The sequence below is a fragment of the Polypterus senegalus genome, chromosome 3 (genome assembly GCF_016835505.1).
Source record: "Polypterus senegalus isolate Bchr_013 chromosome 3, ASM1683550v1, whole genome shotgun sequence".
Taxonomy (NCBI): domain Eukaryota; kingdom Metazoa; phylum Chordata; class Cladistia; order Polypteriformes; family Polypteridae; genus Polypterus; species Polypterus senegalus.
The window spans coordinates 33,255,280-33,271,510 of record NC_053156.1 but is presented as its reverse complement, the minus strand read 5'-3'; the positions used below and the strand labels follow the sequence as shown (position 1 = coordinate 33,271,510).

The 16,231-nt window shown below is 37.7% G+C and overlaps 1 protein-coding gene across 1 annotated transcript in view; it reads left to right on the top strand.

Annotated features, from left to right (window-relative positions):
* The window catches only part of LOC120525005 (acetylcholine receptor subunit beta-like), a 94,515-nt gene extending 93,242 nt beyond the window's left edge, over window positions 1-1,273 (top strand). Inside the window, exon 11 of the mRNA XM_039746926.1 lies at window positions 663-1,273. Within this exon, the coding sequence (XP_039602860.1) occupies window positions 663-803 (141 nt within the window). The 3' untranslated portion in view covers window positions 804-1,273. The remainder of the gene's footprint in view (window positions 1-662) is intronic.
* Window positions 1,274-16,231: the final 14,958 nt, after the last annotated feature.

Genomic DNA, 16,231 nt, shown 5'->3' with positions numbered 1-16,231 from the left:
GTGGGTTAGTGTCCAGTGATGGACTGGCATGACCACCATTATGTACCTGATGCCACAAGGGTGGACTTCACCTACCCATAAGTCAATGGTGGAAAAGATCCAGTTTACAAGATTTAAATTCCATGTCCAGCAGATGTCTGCATAGATATTTATTATTCATTATTGTATATTTGATTTCACCTTTATCGAAGGTAATTTACAAGATCAATTGGTTAAAGATGTTTTTCTTTTTTTTTACAGTTGTAGCACAAACAGTTTAAGTGACTTGCTCAGGGTCTCACATTGAGTCAGAGTTAGAGTTTGCATGTTTTCTTTTTGTTGTTCCACTTTGCCTCCCACCTTGCCATAGACATGCATTATAGGCTAATTGGTCCCATTTGGGTGTGTGTGAGTGGGCAGAATGATGGGTGGCACTCCTGCTTTGGTCCCAGTATGGCTGAGATGGCTTTATCACATGTAACCCTGAAATAAATTAAGAAGATGAGAGAATATGAGCTGTTAAATCCGCCCTCCATTATTTCATCATGCACTTTCTGTTCACCTCATTTACTTGCTTTCTATCTTTCATTCTACTCTTCATTTCGTTCTTCTGTTGTTTTGTTGTTCCTCCTTCTACCATCCTGCCTGGCTTTCCTTTCCTGACTCTCGTTTCTTTCCACAAGCTGAAAGAAGATTGGCAGTATGTGGCCATGGTGGTTGACCGACTTTTCCTCTGGATATTTGTCATCTTCACCACAGTGGGCACTCTGATTATATTTATGGATGCCAGTTTCAACAGCACCCCTCAGGACCCATTTGCCTGAGGAGTAACACATGAATAAAAGAAATGGGACTGAAGATTTAAACAGGTGAGGAGCCCACTGTTTAATGGCCTCCTGATCTCCTGGACTTACCTGTGTGCAATTTGGGCTTTGGTGCGCTCTTGAAGTTTGCATTTTTTCCTTTTGTACATCATAACATTAGTCAAAGGTAAAAATGCAACCATATTATTAATATGACATATTTATGAGGAATATAATGTATATGAAGCAAAATATAAAATGTCAGATGTTATACAAAGTGTAAAGTCTTTTTAATGTTTTCATTGTCATTTTGATTGTACTGATTCCATGTTCCACAGAAGCAATTTAATGTTGAGTTATTTTTAAATCATTGTGATGTCATCTTGAAGACAGAAACTTTTGACACTATTGATAGGAAAAAAGTCAACATTTTTCCTTGCTATAACATTGTCATAATATTTTAATCTTACAAAATAAAACGACAGCCTGAACCATCTGTTTACTCAGTGTCATCATTATTGTCCATTAATCCAATAATCCTATTCATTAATGTTTACATTAATTGATTACATTTATTCTAAAAAAGGGATTTTATTTTAGTGAACACAGTTCTAAGGTGCTTTACAATTACACAAATATAGTATGACTACTTGTTATTGCTTTATTACAATTTCATCACAGAGAAATTAAGAGACTTGTTAAGGGTCAGCACAGAAATCAGTCGTGTGGTGGTGTCGTTAGGAAAGACTATAATTATTAAAATAATTATTTGTATTAGCCTTTAATTATCATCATTCTTACTGCTCTCCATCCATGTACTTTTTTTTATAACTGTTTACATATTATTATTATTATTATTACCCATTCATGTGTTCTTCTTAAAAGTTGCTAATAAGCTGATTATTACTACTTATTATCAATCCTTCTATCCATCCATCATTATTATTATTATTGTTATGACAGCTTTTAGTATATAAATGTATAGATAAATAAATACTATTATTATTTATATCCATGCTATCTTCTTACTAGTCACCATTTAGTACTATAATTACTATTATCATCCATAAGTCCATTTGTTAGTTTTAGTCATTGTTATCCATCCATCCCTTAATTTATTATTATTATTATTATTATTATTATTATTATTATTATTATTAATTATTATTATTATTATTATTATTAATGAATGCATTATTCTTATTATTAACTGGTTGGTATTATAATAACTATAATAATAATAATAATAATACTGATAATAATAATTATATTAGCCATTTAATATTATAATTGCTATTATTACCCTCTATCAGTTCATCTATTAGTTTTGCTATCATTATTATTATTGTTAATGAATACATTCTTCTTATTATTAACTGGTTAGTATTATAATAACTTATTATTAGCATCCATCAATCCATCCATTAGATTTGTCGTTATTATTATTATTATTATTATTATTATTAAAATTATTATTATTATTATCCTGGAAAGCAAACTATTAGCTGTTTTATATTATAATTACTTTTATTATCTATCACTTCATCCACTTGTTTAGTCATTATCATCCATTGTTTTTCATTCATCATCATCATTATTATCATTATAAATATTATTAACTGGTTAGTATTATAATAACTTATTATTAGCATCCATCAATCCATCCATTAGATTTGTCATTATTATTATTATTATTATTATTATTAAAATTATTATTATTATTATCCTGGAAAGCAAACTATTAGCTGTTTTATATTATAATTACTTTTATTATCTATCACTTCATCCACTTGTTTAGTCATCATCATCCATTGTTTTTCATTCATCATCATCATTATTATCATTATAAATATTATTAACTGGTTGGTATTATAATAACTGTTATAATTTTCCATCAGTCCATCCATTTGTTTAGCCATTGTTATTCATCCCTGCCATTCATGTGTTGCAGTCACTGTGTATATATATATATATATATATATATATGGATGAATAAAAACAAAATTTGCACGTAGAAAAGGAAAGACAGTTAAAGACAGAAGACTGTGTCTTAATTAGGTGCATTCACAGCTTGTAATCTCCCTGGACTGACATTAGTGAGTCAGGGTGCTGTGTCTGCAGACAGGGAGTTGGCTCTTTGATTTTATACTGTACGTGTGAATGTCATAAACGTAAATGCTGGTTCCCCTAATTTAATTGCTGTTTTATTTCTGGTTTATTTAACACCCTGGGTCTGTCACTTCCTCACACTTCCAACAAGAAAATTATTTTAAAAAGCTCACATTACGCCCTTGAAAGTGAAGGCAGACATTTTTGTAGAATGTTTGTATGGAACAGAAGTGGGATTGCAGGGTACCCATGTAAAAATAAACAAATGGGCCTAAAGAGCTGTTTTCCATTGACAGTCAGAAGGGCACATTTATAGATGCTTTTTATCTAGGGATTCCATTAAGGTCAGGAGAGCAGGCAGGGGCCACACCGAAACATTCATTCTTCAGCACAGTTGGGACAATATCAGCTGTGTGCCGCGTGTTATAGTCCTGCTGTAAGGTCAGTGAGCAGAAGGCCTCTGAGTGGTTTCCATGTTCTAAGACCAGCATCATAAAGCTTGTCCGCCATTGATGATGACTCTGTGTCTCCTGGCAGTTTTTGCAGCTGTATGGGTCGCAGATCTGAATCATTAATAACAGATAGACCTGTCTTATGTGTTGGTCCGATTCTTGGACAGTCATCTGTCGGTCTCCTAAAACTTTTCCTGCTGACAAAACATTAGAACTCTAGACGAGAACAGGCCATTCAGGCCAACAAAGCTCACCAGTCTTATTCACTTATTTCTTCCAAAAAAACATCAAGTCGAGTTTTGAAAGTCCCTAACGTCTTACTGTCTACCACACTACTTGGTCACTTATTCCAAGTGTCTATTGTTCTTTGTGTAAAGAAAAACTTCCTAACGTTTGTGTGAAATTTACTCTTAATAAATTTCCAACTGTGTCCCCGTGTTCTTGATGAACTCATTTTAAAATACAAGTCTCGATCCACTGTACTAATTCCTTTCATACTTTTAAACACTTCAGTCATGTCACCTCCTAATCTTCTTTTGCTTAAACTGTAAAGGCTCAGCTGTTTTAATCTCTCCCATTAGAGTGGCTTAACTTGCAGTATTAGCACGTGACATACCTGCCCTGAGTATATCGTCTCCCTAGTTTTGGTGACATTTGAGACATTCTGGAATGCACAGGAAACTGACTTTTGCCATGGATTATGTCAGATTTGCCAACCGCAGTCTCTGAGCCATGTCAAATTACAGAGCTGAAGTTCAAAGACTGTTTCACGTTTTCAAGACTGAGCACCAATCTTATAGCATACTTGTACTCACCCCTAATGGAGCCGGCGTGGTGCAATGAGCTGTTGACTTGGCCCTTATTTTCTTTTTTCCATTCTGTTATAATATGTTAAACACGAGACAGCAGATAGACAAGTTTCTCTTCTGTTTGTAAGGTCAACAGCCACCATTCTGTCTGACGGAGCTGGTGCTGTACAGAGGGTGAGTTCAGACGCAGTGTTGGCCCATTTTTTTTTTTATTCTGTTTAGGTATGTAAACACTAGGCCTCAGACTGACAAGCATGTCTTCTTTTTGTGTGCTTTAAAAAATGACGTGTTTGTCATTCCTCATTGCTGCATTCTGTGCTTTGCTCTTCTAGATGAGCATTCATTGGCTGTCAGCTTTCCAGCACACACAACCCACCCCTCCAAATAAAGAATAAATGAATTAGGTTTGATTTTATTGGAGCGAGCCGTGGACTAATTAGAGTGAGTCAATTCACAGGAGACGTCTCTGATTGTCTCCCACTCACTAAATTTACGTAAATGAAGACAATGAATAAATATCACTGCAAAAGTTGCATATTGGAACATTGGGCTTTAGGCTGACTTAAGTCTTGCTTTGACCGTGGACCTTCCTAAAGCTGATCTGGTCTGGGTACGTTCATCTAACATATATTGTCATGCTGTTCTGTGCAATGTGGGTAAAGACTGGTCCACAACAAAGATATCCATCAGGAAACCTTTAATAGTTAACTGCACTGTGTTGAGAAGTATTCAGCAGCACATACCCAGTGCACCAGTAGGGGGTGTTGCAGCACCCCAGACCATGACACAAGACCTAGTACAATAAAGGGCTTATTCGCACAAAATACCTTTGCAAATCACAATAATACTTCTCCTTTCCCTCCTCAGGGCAAGCTTTGTCCTCTTCCTCCCGACACTAAGCATATGCATAGTCTATAAGAAGCACTTCCAGGTCAAAAGGAAGCCCCACAAAGTAGGGATCAGGGGACTCCCTAGGGATTATAGTTCCCTGTATGCCTTGCTGGTGTCCGTACAGGTGGCGTCGCCCAGGGATGCCGCATCCTAGTGTATTGGAAGAGCATGTAATCCAGGATGGAGTGGGTAGCAATTACTACGCCCACGTGCACCTTCACAATATATTATGTGTGTGTGTGTGTGCACATTATGTAGTATTTTACTTAATCTAGTTAATCCATTTTGTGGGATGTGATGAGAAAGTGAATTCATTTACAGGTAGGGATTTTTCTGCTCACGTGCAAACAAGTGGGGCACACGAGCACAAAAATCCCTACCTGTAAATGAACTCACTTTCTCATCACAACCCACAAAATGGATTAACTGGATTCAGTAAAATGCTACATAATGTGTACACACACACACATTTTGAAATGGTACAAGATAAGAGAAGTGCAGACATGTGTCCTCTTCAAGAACAAAACTCTAGACATGATATGGATAACAAGTTGTCTTCATCTGAGGCATGCACATAATCAGTTGAGATAACTAGCATGTAAATCCTCATCTTGCCAGAAGGTGGTGCTAAAGTGAAGATTAAGCAGGCAGGTAATGACAACAGAGGATCATACGAAATTTGACAAACAACAGGAGACCATGCAGTCAGTCAAGCTTGATCAATAATTCAAGTTCGGCCTTCTTGCCTTGTGTCCACAGTAAAGAAGACTTTTATGTGCAGATCTCCTACAGACTTTTGACAGAAGTATAACAGCAATAACACAGTAAATACAATACAGGTAACAAAAACAAGAAGTACTCCTGCAGTTATCCAAACGAGTCTCTGTAGTACAGCCTTACAACTTGTCTACGGCATTTCTAATATTCAGAAAATGTGGCAAGGTGGTCCCTACATGTAAGGGGTTAGGATACTCGAGAACAAATATAATATGAGATACCACTAATTATGAAGGTAAAAATCTGACTGTCCATCTTTTAATAGAGCCACTTATTCCAGTACAAAGTCACAATAAAGAAAACAAGTACAAAAATGTCTGTAAGGTCTAAGACTCATGTGCTTGGTTAGCTGGTTTGAAATTATGACCATTCTTAATTAAATACTGCATCAGAGTTTGTTATTACAATTTTGTTAATTACATTTTTTGTCAATGTGTGTCATATTCATAGTTAACTGTGACAACAGAATGTAATTACCTGTACTAGTAGTGTACATAAAATATGTTTTTTAAAACCACAATACAATATCATGTAGCTGAAGGTGCTTTTATAGACAGCAGATTCCTGCTCAAGTGATGATGATGATTAATGCACTGTTATCAGTTGTTGGATGTGGAGGGTCTGTGGATACTTGGAGTGAAAAAGTAAAATTGACTTGAAAAATACCAAACTTATTCTTTAATGGTTTCTCAATTTTGTTCTTTTTAACTGTTTTTCACATTCTTTTACATCAGTTTTGATCCTTGTTTTTACTTTCATATTCAGTTGCCAGTTTATCAGATACACACCTCCACTTTATAATATCTATACATCCCATCATATTATATGTCACATGATAGCAGTGTGTGGTATAAAGCAGCCAAACCAGCACTACAAGCTTCAGTTGAGTGTTAGAACAGAAAAAGATGAGTGACCTTAGTGACTTAGAACATGCCATGGGTAGGTGGCACTAGGCATGTCCATTCTAGCAACACCTGTGGTGAGGTGCACCATGCAATAAGAAGGATAGACGGCCTGTCACAGATAAAGCTGTTTATAGCCCAATTTACTGTTTTAACCAGCTTTTAGGAAAGTGGTGCACTTATCTTGATGGACGTTTTATCTTCAGAGTGGATGCAGCTTCATGGCGGCACGGAAGGCCTTGCTTGTGGTCTGAACATGAAAGTCGGACTAAACGCAGCAGTGAGCAAAGTCAGCTGACCATCCTGGGAGAAGAGTGTTAAAAACTTGAAGCACTTACTAGGGCACTTTGTAAATACTTCTCATGTCCTGTTTTGAGGTAGTTCTTCTGCTAGTTACATTTTAATGAAATTTCTACTAGTAATTCTGAGATACTTGATAAATACTGCCCTAGCTTTTCGGTTGCCTATTTTTGAACCTTTGTGAATAAGCCCTTATTATTATTGCTACAAGAAACTCTGTTTTTGTTCTCATGCCAGGGGTTTTATATGGTTCCTTTCTCTCTATGTCTTTACAAACTGTAGACCTAGCCCTTATAAAGGATACAAGCTGCAGTATTGTTGTCCATAGTATCCAAATATCTTTTATATGAAGTGAAGATCTCTAAGTTTATTATTCCCTAGTGTTTTCAAATAAATACTTTTTATGAAAATGTAACCTCATTTTTAAGTCGAGCAATATGGATTCTGTCCTGGTCATGGAAAAACTGTTTACCCTTTCACAGATTCTCGTGTCATTTACTAATGTGTTTTGTGACATTAATTAAATAGTGAGTAGGACTGAGAAAGCTTATTAAGGTGATTATCATGTAAAGGAGTAACAGATAAGAGCTACTCATTGGTTCCATATTGTAAGTAACTGGTAGATGACTGGTTTGCTGGTAAACTGATGATAGTATTGATTAGAGCACAGAGCAGGACATAGAAAGAAGGATATGTGTTGCAAACCAGGCTGGTGTATATTTGTGAATTTCTGCCAATTTACAAGACTTAATTGTGTATATATTTCCCACTTAATGGTAAATTTAAAAGTTAGGTAGTGCCATGCCACCTTCTGTTTTAGATCTTTATAGAGTCGCCTTTAGTATGTTTGGCTATTTCAAATTCCAGATGTTATGATTAAGTCTAAATTCTTAAAGAAAGATTTGCTGATGTGTATAAGGATTCTGTTGTCTATCCGTGCAACTCTGGTTGAATGACGCATCCTGCTGGGTGATCATCACTTTCATTATGGCTGGGAGGAAAGGATGGATGTGACAGTGCGATGTGACATCAGGTTTCTTCATTTTTCCTTCATTCTAAAGAGGAAAAGAAAGACTACATGAAAAAGCTCATTTACCTCATTTATATATACTGTATACGATGATGATGTCACTTCCTGTTCTGGCCTTTAAAGCCGCCATCTTGCCTCCATACAGTCAGTTCTGTTTTGGACTCAGGTCAATGAACATCTCTGTTCATCTTTAATCCTATTTTGGAGCTGTGGATCAATATACGGGTGGCTGCCCCAAACCTTTACGATGTCTTTGCCAAATCCTTATCACAATAAATTTATATAAAATACATAAAAATGTATATGTGTATATATATATATATATATATATATATTATATATATATATATATATATATATTATTGTGAATGCCATGGATGTGGGTTAGACATCCAGACCAAGATGGAAGTTGGCCTCTGGCTAGGAAGGGAGGCCACAGTGGAACTACAGAGGGTGTCTGTTTCCCAAAGTTGTATTCCCCCAACCCAACACATACACACAGTAGCAGCATCTCATTGGAAATTGCAGTCCCAAGGGACCACCCTGTTGGGGTTCTTGGGTGTTGCCAGGGGAGGCAGCAGGGGATCATTATAACCTCTTTAAAGGGCTTCTGTCTGACCCAGAATTGCTTCCAGTGGACAAAGCTGTGGCACCAGAAGTACTCCCAGGTCTGGTATAAAAGAAGAGCTTCCTGTGTGGGAATTCAAAGTCAGGAGGAGTGTGGATGAGGCTTCAAGGGAGCTGTGGTAAGAAGAAAGAAAATTATTGTTGTTTTGTACTACTGTGTAAGAGAATTTGGAGATTGGTGGAGGTATTATAAAATAAAGAATATCTTGTGTTTGAACTCAGGACTCTGCCGTTAACTTATGTCTGGTGGTTTGGAGGCTCAGTGGTGCCCCCAACTGGTTACTATATATATGTATATGTATATATCATAACATTATATTTTCATATATATATATATATATATATATATATATATATATACAGTATATATATATATATATATATATACATATATATATATATATATATATATATATATATATATATATATATATATATATATATATATATATATATATATATATATATATATATACAGTAAAAGATGCAATAGACAATACAGAGGTTTGGGGTTTTTCCGGCCCCATATATTGCAGACAATCCACAATATTTCAAAAAAGAACAGGTCAAAATATAAACAAAACAGTTCATATGCGCGACGCCTTTCAGAGGCGTCGGCGGCCATTTTATAGAGGAGGGGCCGGAAGTGGAGGAATGCTGGGAAGGAACCGTGAGGGAGGATGGGACTCAAATCACTTAATCCAATTAAGTGTGGGGAGCAGCTGCCTATCCCAACAACAGGTTGCCAATCCATTGCAGCTAGTTAAAATGACTTTTTTCACATTTATAACTGTGCTGGTCACTACACAAAAATGCTTCCCAATAAATAAAATGTATTAATAGTATAGCATAACATACTGTAACATTCTTAAGCTAATTTAATTCTATTTGGGTTCACTGGGGTTCAAAAGCTATCTTAGCCACACTGGGTGCCAAGACAGGAACCAGCCTTGTACAGGATGTCAGTCCATCTCAAGAGTCATTATTAATACTTTCATATATATTATTGTTCTTATTACTGCACAAGTATTCTTCCCACTTAAATTTTTCGATATAAATTGCATATGTGATCAAAAAATACAGTGAATGTTGAAGAATGTTCAAACAGTACAAATAAAGTAACTTAAGAAAGATGACTTCCAGAACTGCTTCAGAAAAAATGATGGGATAAGTGTGTTCGAAGTGAGGGGGTTGGTGGTATTTTTTAGGGGAATTAATGGCAATGTGTCTTTTACTGTAATCATTTTTTGATACATACATACATCATACATAATATATATACTGTACATTCATGTTACCCATAAAATAATGAATGTATATTACATTTGGTATGTTCATATACAGTACATATCACATTGCAAAAGGGTTATTATAACTGTACCCCTGGCATGACTCTAGGGGGATCTATTAAGTAGAAATGTGGAGAGATGAGGTGTTGCCAGTCACACTCTGTGCCATGCACTGCAGACAGCTGAGCTCAGCAAGTGCTGCCGGCCTGTCTGGAAGTGCTAACGTGTTGCCTGTGACATTCCCTAGTTGGCATTTGTGGTATGCAGCCAGTAATCTTGGCCAATGCCTGGAATGGACAAGGGATGAAGGAATGAGGGGGGAAATACTTGTGAGCATGAGCTGCAAACGGATGTGCGGAAAAGGGTGACTCCAGGAATGACAGCAGGTGCCAACCCCCTGACCTCATTTTTGTCTCCCGCCAGACTGAGGATCAGTAAACTATTATGCCTGGCTACTCCCAGCTAATCCTCTATTGTTGTCAAATAACGTTTGTACTTCATGTGACCAGTGGGAACAGGTGGCCGCCGCAGAACTCTTTCTTCTTGGGCATAACAAAAACAGCCTGACAGGATGAGATAGGGAAAACAAGTGGACGAGCCAAGCGGACCACAAAGGTGAAAGATTCAACACCTAGTTAGGGAAACTTAGTGAAGGCGAACCGAATACAAGAGTAATATTAAGAAAATCAAAAAGATAAGAGAATTCTCTTCTGTCAGTTTTTCTGCATTCATTATTTTAATGGGCAACAAAATAGTTAGCACTCCTACCCATAGCTCTCACTTCTATGTGTGTTTTCAGAAAATAGGTGGATTGATGAGTGTCCGTGATTATGGTCACCTAGAGTTAGTGCCAGTCCCAGAAGAAAATGACACAAGACAGGTTATTAGCCCCGTGGGCACTGCTGTGTAGTCAGTCAGTTAAAGCAGCATATAGTAGGCCTTTTAAAACGGTTTTATTCAAAAACTCAGCGTATACAATCCAACAGTCCACTACACAACCGAGTTCTCCTCTTCTCCCTCCTTTTACACAACCACCCCTTAACTCTCATGCACGCTGCCATCTACTGAACACTGCTGGAACATCATATATTTCCCCAACAGAAAGTAAAACTTGTATCAATTATATTTTGTAAACTAACAAAACATGAACTGAGTCATCTCACAGGACACCCTGGATGTCATTGAGTGGAGTCATAGTGCATGGCTTGATGGTAATTCCAGTCTGCACCGGGAACTGAGAAGGACAGCCATGAGAGCTCTGAGGTCAGATAAGGAGGTGTTTGTTAGAGGAACTGTGAGCAAATGACATTCCATCTATGGTCTAGTGACACACATCCTGAATCTGTTCCTCGGAGAGTCGCAGTCAGGGTGGATGATGGAATGGTCCTTACAGATGATGATGCAGTTGTGACCTATTGGCTGGCTACTTTGAGCAGCTGTTTAAAGCTGATCCTCCGGCTAGGACGTTCCACATCTTTGGATGCACAGTTCTTGAAGCTGATCCTCCAATTAGCAGCGAACAACCCAATCTCACTGAGTTTGCACAGGTGGTGAACCAGCTCATGCTAGGGAAGGCTGCAGGGATCTGTGGTATGTGGGGTGAAATTCTCCAGGCTCGTGGTAAGGCAGTCCTCCTGGCATTACAAGCAATCTTTGCTTCCATTTTGGAGACGGCGTCATCCCAATTGACTGGAAAATGGAACTTGTCCCTATCTGGAAAGGGAAGGGTGATCGCCTGGATGGCGGCAACTACAGGGGCATAACACTGCTCTCAGTTCCTGGTAAGGTCCTCGCTAGGGTCATCCTTAATAGGATCCATGATCACTTATTCATCTCCCAGTGACTGGAGCAGTCTGGTTTTACACCTAAGAGGTCTGCCATCGACTGCATCCTGGCACTGTAGGGTGGGACGGGACCGCGTGTTTGCCTGGTGGGTTGCCAACTGTGATCCCAAGGAGTTTCTTCATGTAGTTGGTGTCACAATTTTCTGTAACATTGTATGTTCCCCAACCTGACCTAATCTGTTTTTGTTTTACTGCATTGTAATTGCTTCCTTCTGTGTGTCAGGCTTTAGGTTTTCTTTAAACACTTTGATATGTCACTTAATGCTTCTGTATACCATGAGGTAGTTCTGACATAGATATCTTAGTTGTTGTATGGCGAGTTGCTCGATAATTAACAACTCCCAAATGAATGTTTTCCAAAGTTTTCCTTCAAAGCTGGTGGTTAATATTGTTTCTTTGAGATTTCTGTGGAATCTCTCAGTTTTACCATTTGCCTTTGGATAGTATAATAGTGATTTCATGTGTGTTATATTTCTTTCTCCCTGGAAGTTTTAAAATTCTGCAGAGAGTTCCATTATCAGAAATCAGTTCCTTTGCATATCTTTCTCTGCTGAAAACTGATGTGCGGAACACAATTACAGCAGGAGAGGTTACTTGAGAGGCAAAGGCCACTTCTGGTCATTTGCTGTAATAATCTATCAGATATTACAAAACGAAACTCCAGGGCTCCTGGGAAATGGTCCCTCAATATCAATTGAAGTTTCTCACATGCAAAGTTTGGAAAAGATACTGGCTGAAGTGGAGGAATGTGCAGAATAGCTGTTTTGTCATAAAGTTGACATGTTACACATGAACAAATCTCAGCTTCCACCAGGGCATTCATTCTAGGCCACTTAAACAGATCTTTTAATCTTTACTTTGTTCTGACAATTCCTTGATGACTTGCATGTGCAATACGTATCAGTCTGTCCTGTAAGTCCTGTGGCACCAGCAAGCAATGAGATCCACAAATGATATAACCATCCACTAATGATATCATTCTTCACTCTGAAATACACTTGAAGATTTGGATCCAGACTTTTTCAGATTTTGGCCATTTCTTTTGTAAAAATAAAAGGCAGGCATTTTTTAATTCCTCCAGTGTAATAATAGAAGGGAATGCCTTTATCGGTGCCACCACTTCATCAGGTATACAATATTTCTGTAGGTGAAGGTAGCTGTGACAAACCATCAGCTGTAATAATCTCTCAGCCTGGTTTATACTGAATGGTGTATCTGAAGTTTAGAAGTCTGGCTGATCATCTAGCTATTGTGGTCGAAATGTGACATCTTATTAAAGAAAGAAACATCATCTAACAGGACAAATCACTAATCAGGCAGGAGAAAAGACATTCATTGTATCTTGTAATTACTCGTCAGCAATATGCCTTTGAGGGAGCATTCTTCAGAAGCAGTCTGTTACAGCCTGGTCACAATGATCAGAATGGTCAGAGAAACAAAGGATAGAGGTTCATTTTATAAGCTATTGAATTTACTGTACATACAGTGTCAATCAATACATACATTTTACTCTGGTTGGTTCATTGGTCTACACCCAAATGATTTATATAAAAATAAAAATCTATTATATTATATTCTGATTCTTCTAATACCTTTGAGTTGTGCCACCACCCTTGAAATTTCTGTGCATATAACAACAGTCCATTCTTGTTTATAGGACATCTGCTTAATGATCTCGTAGTCATCCTTCAGGTCATTTTGTATATTACATCAACCTTTCTTCTGGTACATTCTTTATTTACTTGACCATCTCAGTATTTTCCTTAACCAATTCTTATATTTCAGCGTACATTTTGTTATTCACTTGACCTTTATCTGGTTTCCTGGTGTGCCTGAACAGGTTTCTGACATTTATTAAGCCTTTATGCTATTTCTTTAAGATGAATGCTATGTTTCCCTAAAATTATTCTTCCACACTATGCACATTCCTGCTCTTCCTAGTCCTTTACTTGTCAATAATGTCGTCAGTGGGCTATGATCTGTCTTTAAAGTAAAGTGACGATCCCACAAGTAAGTTCTCCGCTTTTCTGTAGCCCCTAATGTGAGAGAATAATTTAGAGGTAACACTAGTTAAGTATTTTGGTTTGAAGTGTACATCGAAATATAAGAATTAGTTTTGAAAATTACTGAGATGGTCAAGTAAACAAAGGATGTACCAGAATGATAGGTTGGTATAATACACAAAAAGTATTGAAGGATGACTAAGAGATGACTAAGAAGTCCTGTGAGCAACCAGAATGGACACTTGTTACATACACAGAAATTTCATGGGTGGTGGCTTAACCCAAAGAGTATAAGAAGAACCAGAATGTATTAAAATAGACTTTTATTTTACTAGGGGTCTTCGCTCGCCAACCCCTGTGTTTGGTTAATCGGATATGCAATTTAATTTTTTTTTTTTGGAATTGTTTCAATTTCAGTATTTGCACTTTTACTTTAAAGCCTCATTGAAAACAATATTTTTTGGAGACACATTGTGACACTGTATTACTGCCCGTGAGTGACTATTGTTTGATTCCTTATAAATAATCCGACTTTTTCTAATGTTTGTCCCTGTGATTTATTAATAGCAAAAGCTATTCTCACGGTAAACTGTAAACATTTTAATACGAATGGCATATCACGATCTCCTTTGGTGTGTAATGTTATTCACGGAATATATATATTGCCTTTCTTTTTGCCTGTTAACATTTGCATCGCTTCTATGTGATCATCAGTATACACCTGACTGAATTGTGTATTCTTTGAAATTCAACTTGTCGTTGCTTTAATTGTTGCGGGACCACAGATTCTCATAATGTATGGTCTATTATTGTGTAAATCCACGTTTTGTGCATAAGAATGATGCGAATGCGAAAAGACTCTACTCTTTGCCTTTCATTTCTGACCTCGATTTGTCCTGCTCCATTTTCAATTACACCTGGTTCTGATGGTTAATCATCTTTTCTTTTGCGGCATTGCAATGTTTTCTATCTTTTCTTTGATACTGTAGTGACTGACATGATTAGGTGTCACAAAAGTTTTACTTGAACAATCGCTGACTTCGTAACCCCAAACACAACTTTCTAGCACCCTCTCCAACCCCTCATCCGCCGCGTCTCGCCCCGCTCCCCCCTCCCCGCTTTACCGCATCAATCAATACCCCACTATCAGTCTTCCGTGCTGTACTCCGCCCTCCGTCAATCGGACCGAACAGTCACTTAAAACCAAAACGGCCGCAACCTAGCTGGGACGCTACAATACTGGTTTCATAATGTATCTGCCTTTTTTTTTTCTCTCCAATGATATTTTGGGTGTCTCTTCTCCGTATTGTCCTTATACGCTTTATATATGTTGAGAGCACAGAATGTGTGTGCACTATGTGCTTTTACACGACTGATTGGTTTTTGATGCATGTGCTCCTGTATGATATCTGTTGTAAGTAGGGCGTGTCTTGCAAGAATCTCATGTTCCACATCCCCACGAGATGGCCCTGGCACCATCACTTGGCACCAAACCTCATGTTTACGGTCCTTTTGTCTCGCAGGTCTTTTAAATGTCTTCCGAGAGAAGATCACGTATCGTAGCCTAGCCTTGCTTTTGCATTCCAGGATTTCTTTTTATAATAGAGACATATACAGTGGTGTGAAAAACTATTTGCCCCCTTCCTGATTTCTTATTCTTTTGCATGTTTGTCACACAAAATGTTTCTGATCATCAAACACATTTAACCATTAGTCAAATATAACACAAGTAAACACAAAATGCAGTTTTAAATGATGGTTTTATTATTTAGGGAGAAAAAAAAATCCAAACCTACATGGCCCTGTGTGAAAAAGTAATTGCCCCTTGTTAAAAATAACCTAACTGTGGTGTATCACACCTGAGTTCAATTTCCGTAGCCACCCCAGGCCTGATTACTGCCACACCTGTTTCAATCAAGAAATCACTTCAATAGGAGCTGCCTGACACAGAGAAGTAGACCAAAAGCACCTCAAAAGCTAGACATCATGCCAAGATCCAAAGAAATTCAGGAACAAATGAGAACAGAAGTAATTGAGATCTATCAGTCTGGTAAAGGTTATAAAGCCATTTCTAAAGCTTTGGGACTCCAGCGAACCACAGTGAGAGCCATTATCCACAAATGGCAAAAACATGGAACAGTGGTGAACCTTCCCAGGAGTGGCCGGCTGACCAAAATTACCCCAAGAGCGCAGAGACGACTCATCCGAGAGGTCACAAAAGACCCCAGGACAACATCTAAAGAACTGCAGGCCTCACTTGCCTCAATTAAGGTCAGTGTTCACGACTCCACCATAAGAAAGAGACTGGGCAAAAACGGCCTGCATGGCAGATTTCCAAGACACAAACCACTGTTAAGCAAAAGAACATTAGGGCTCGTCTCAATTTTGCTAAGAAACATCTCAATGATTGCCAAGA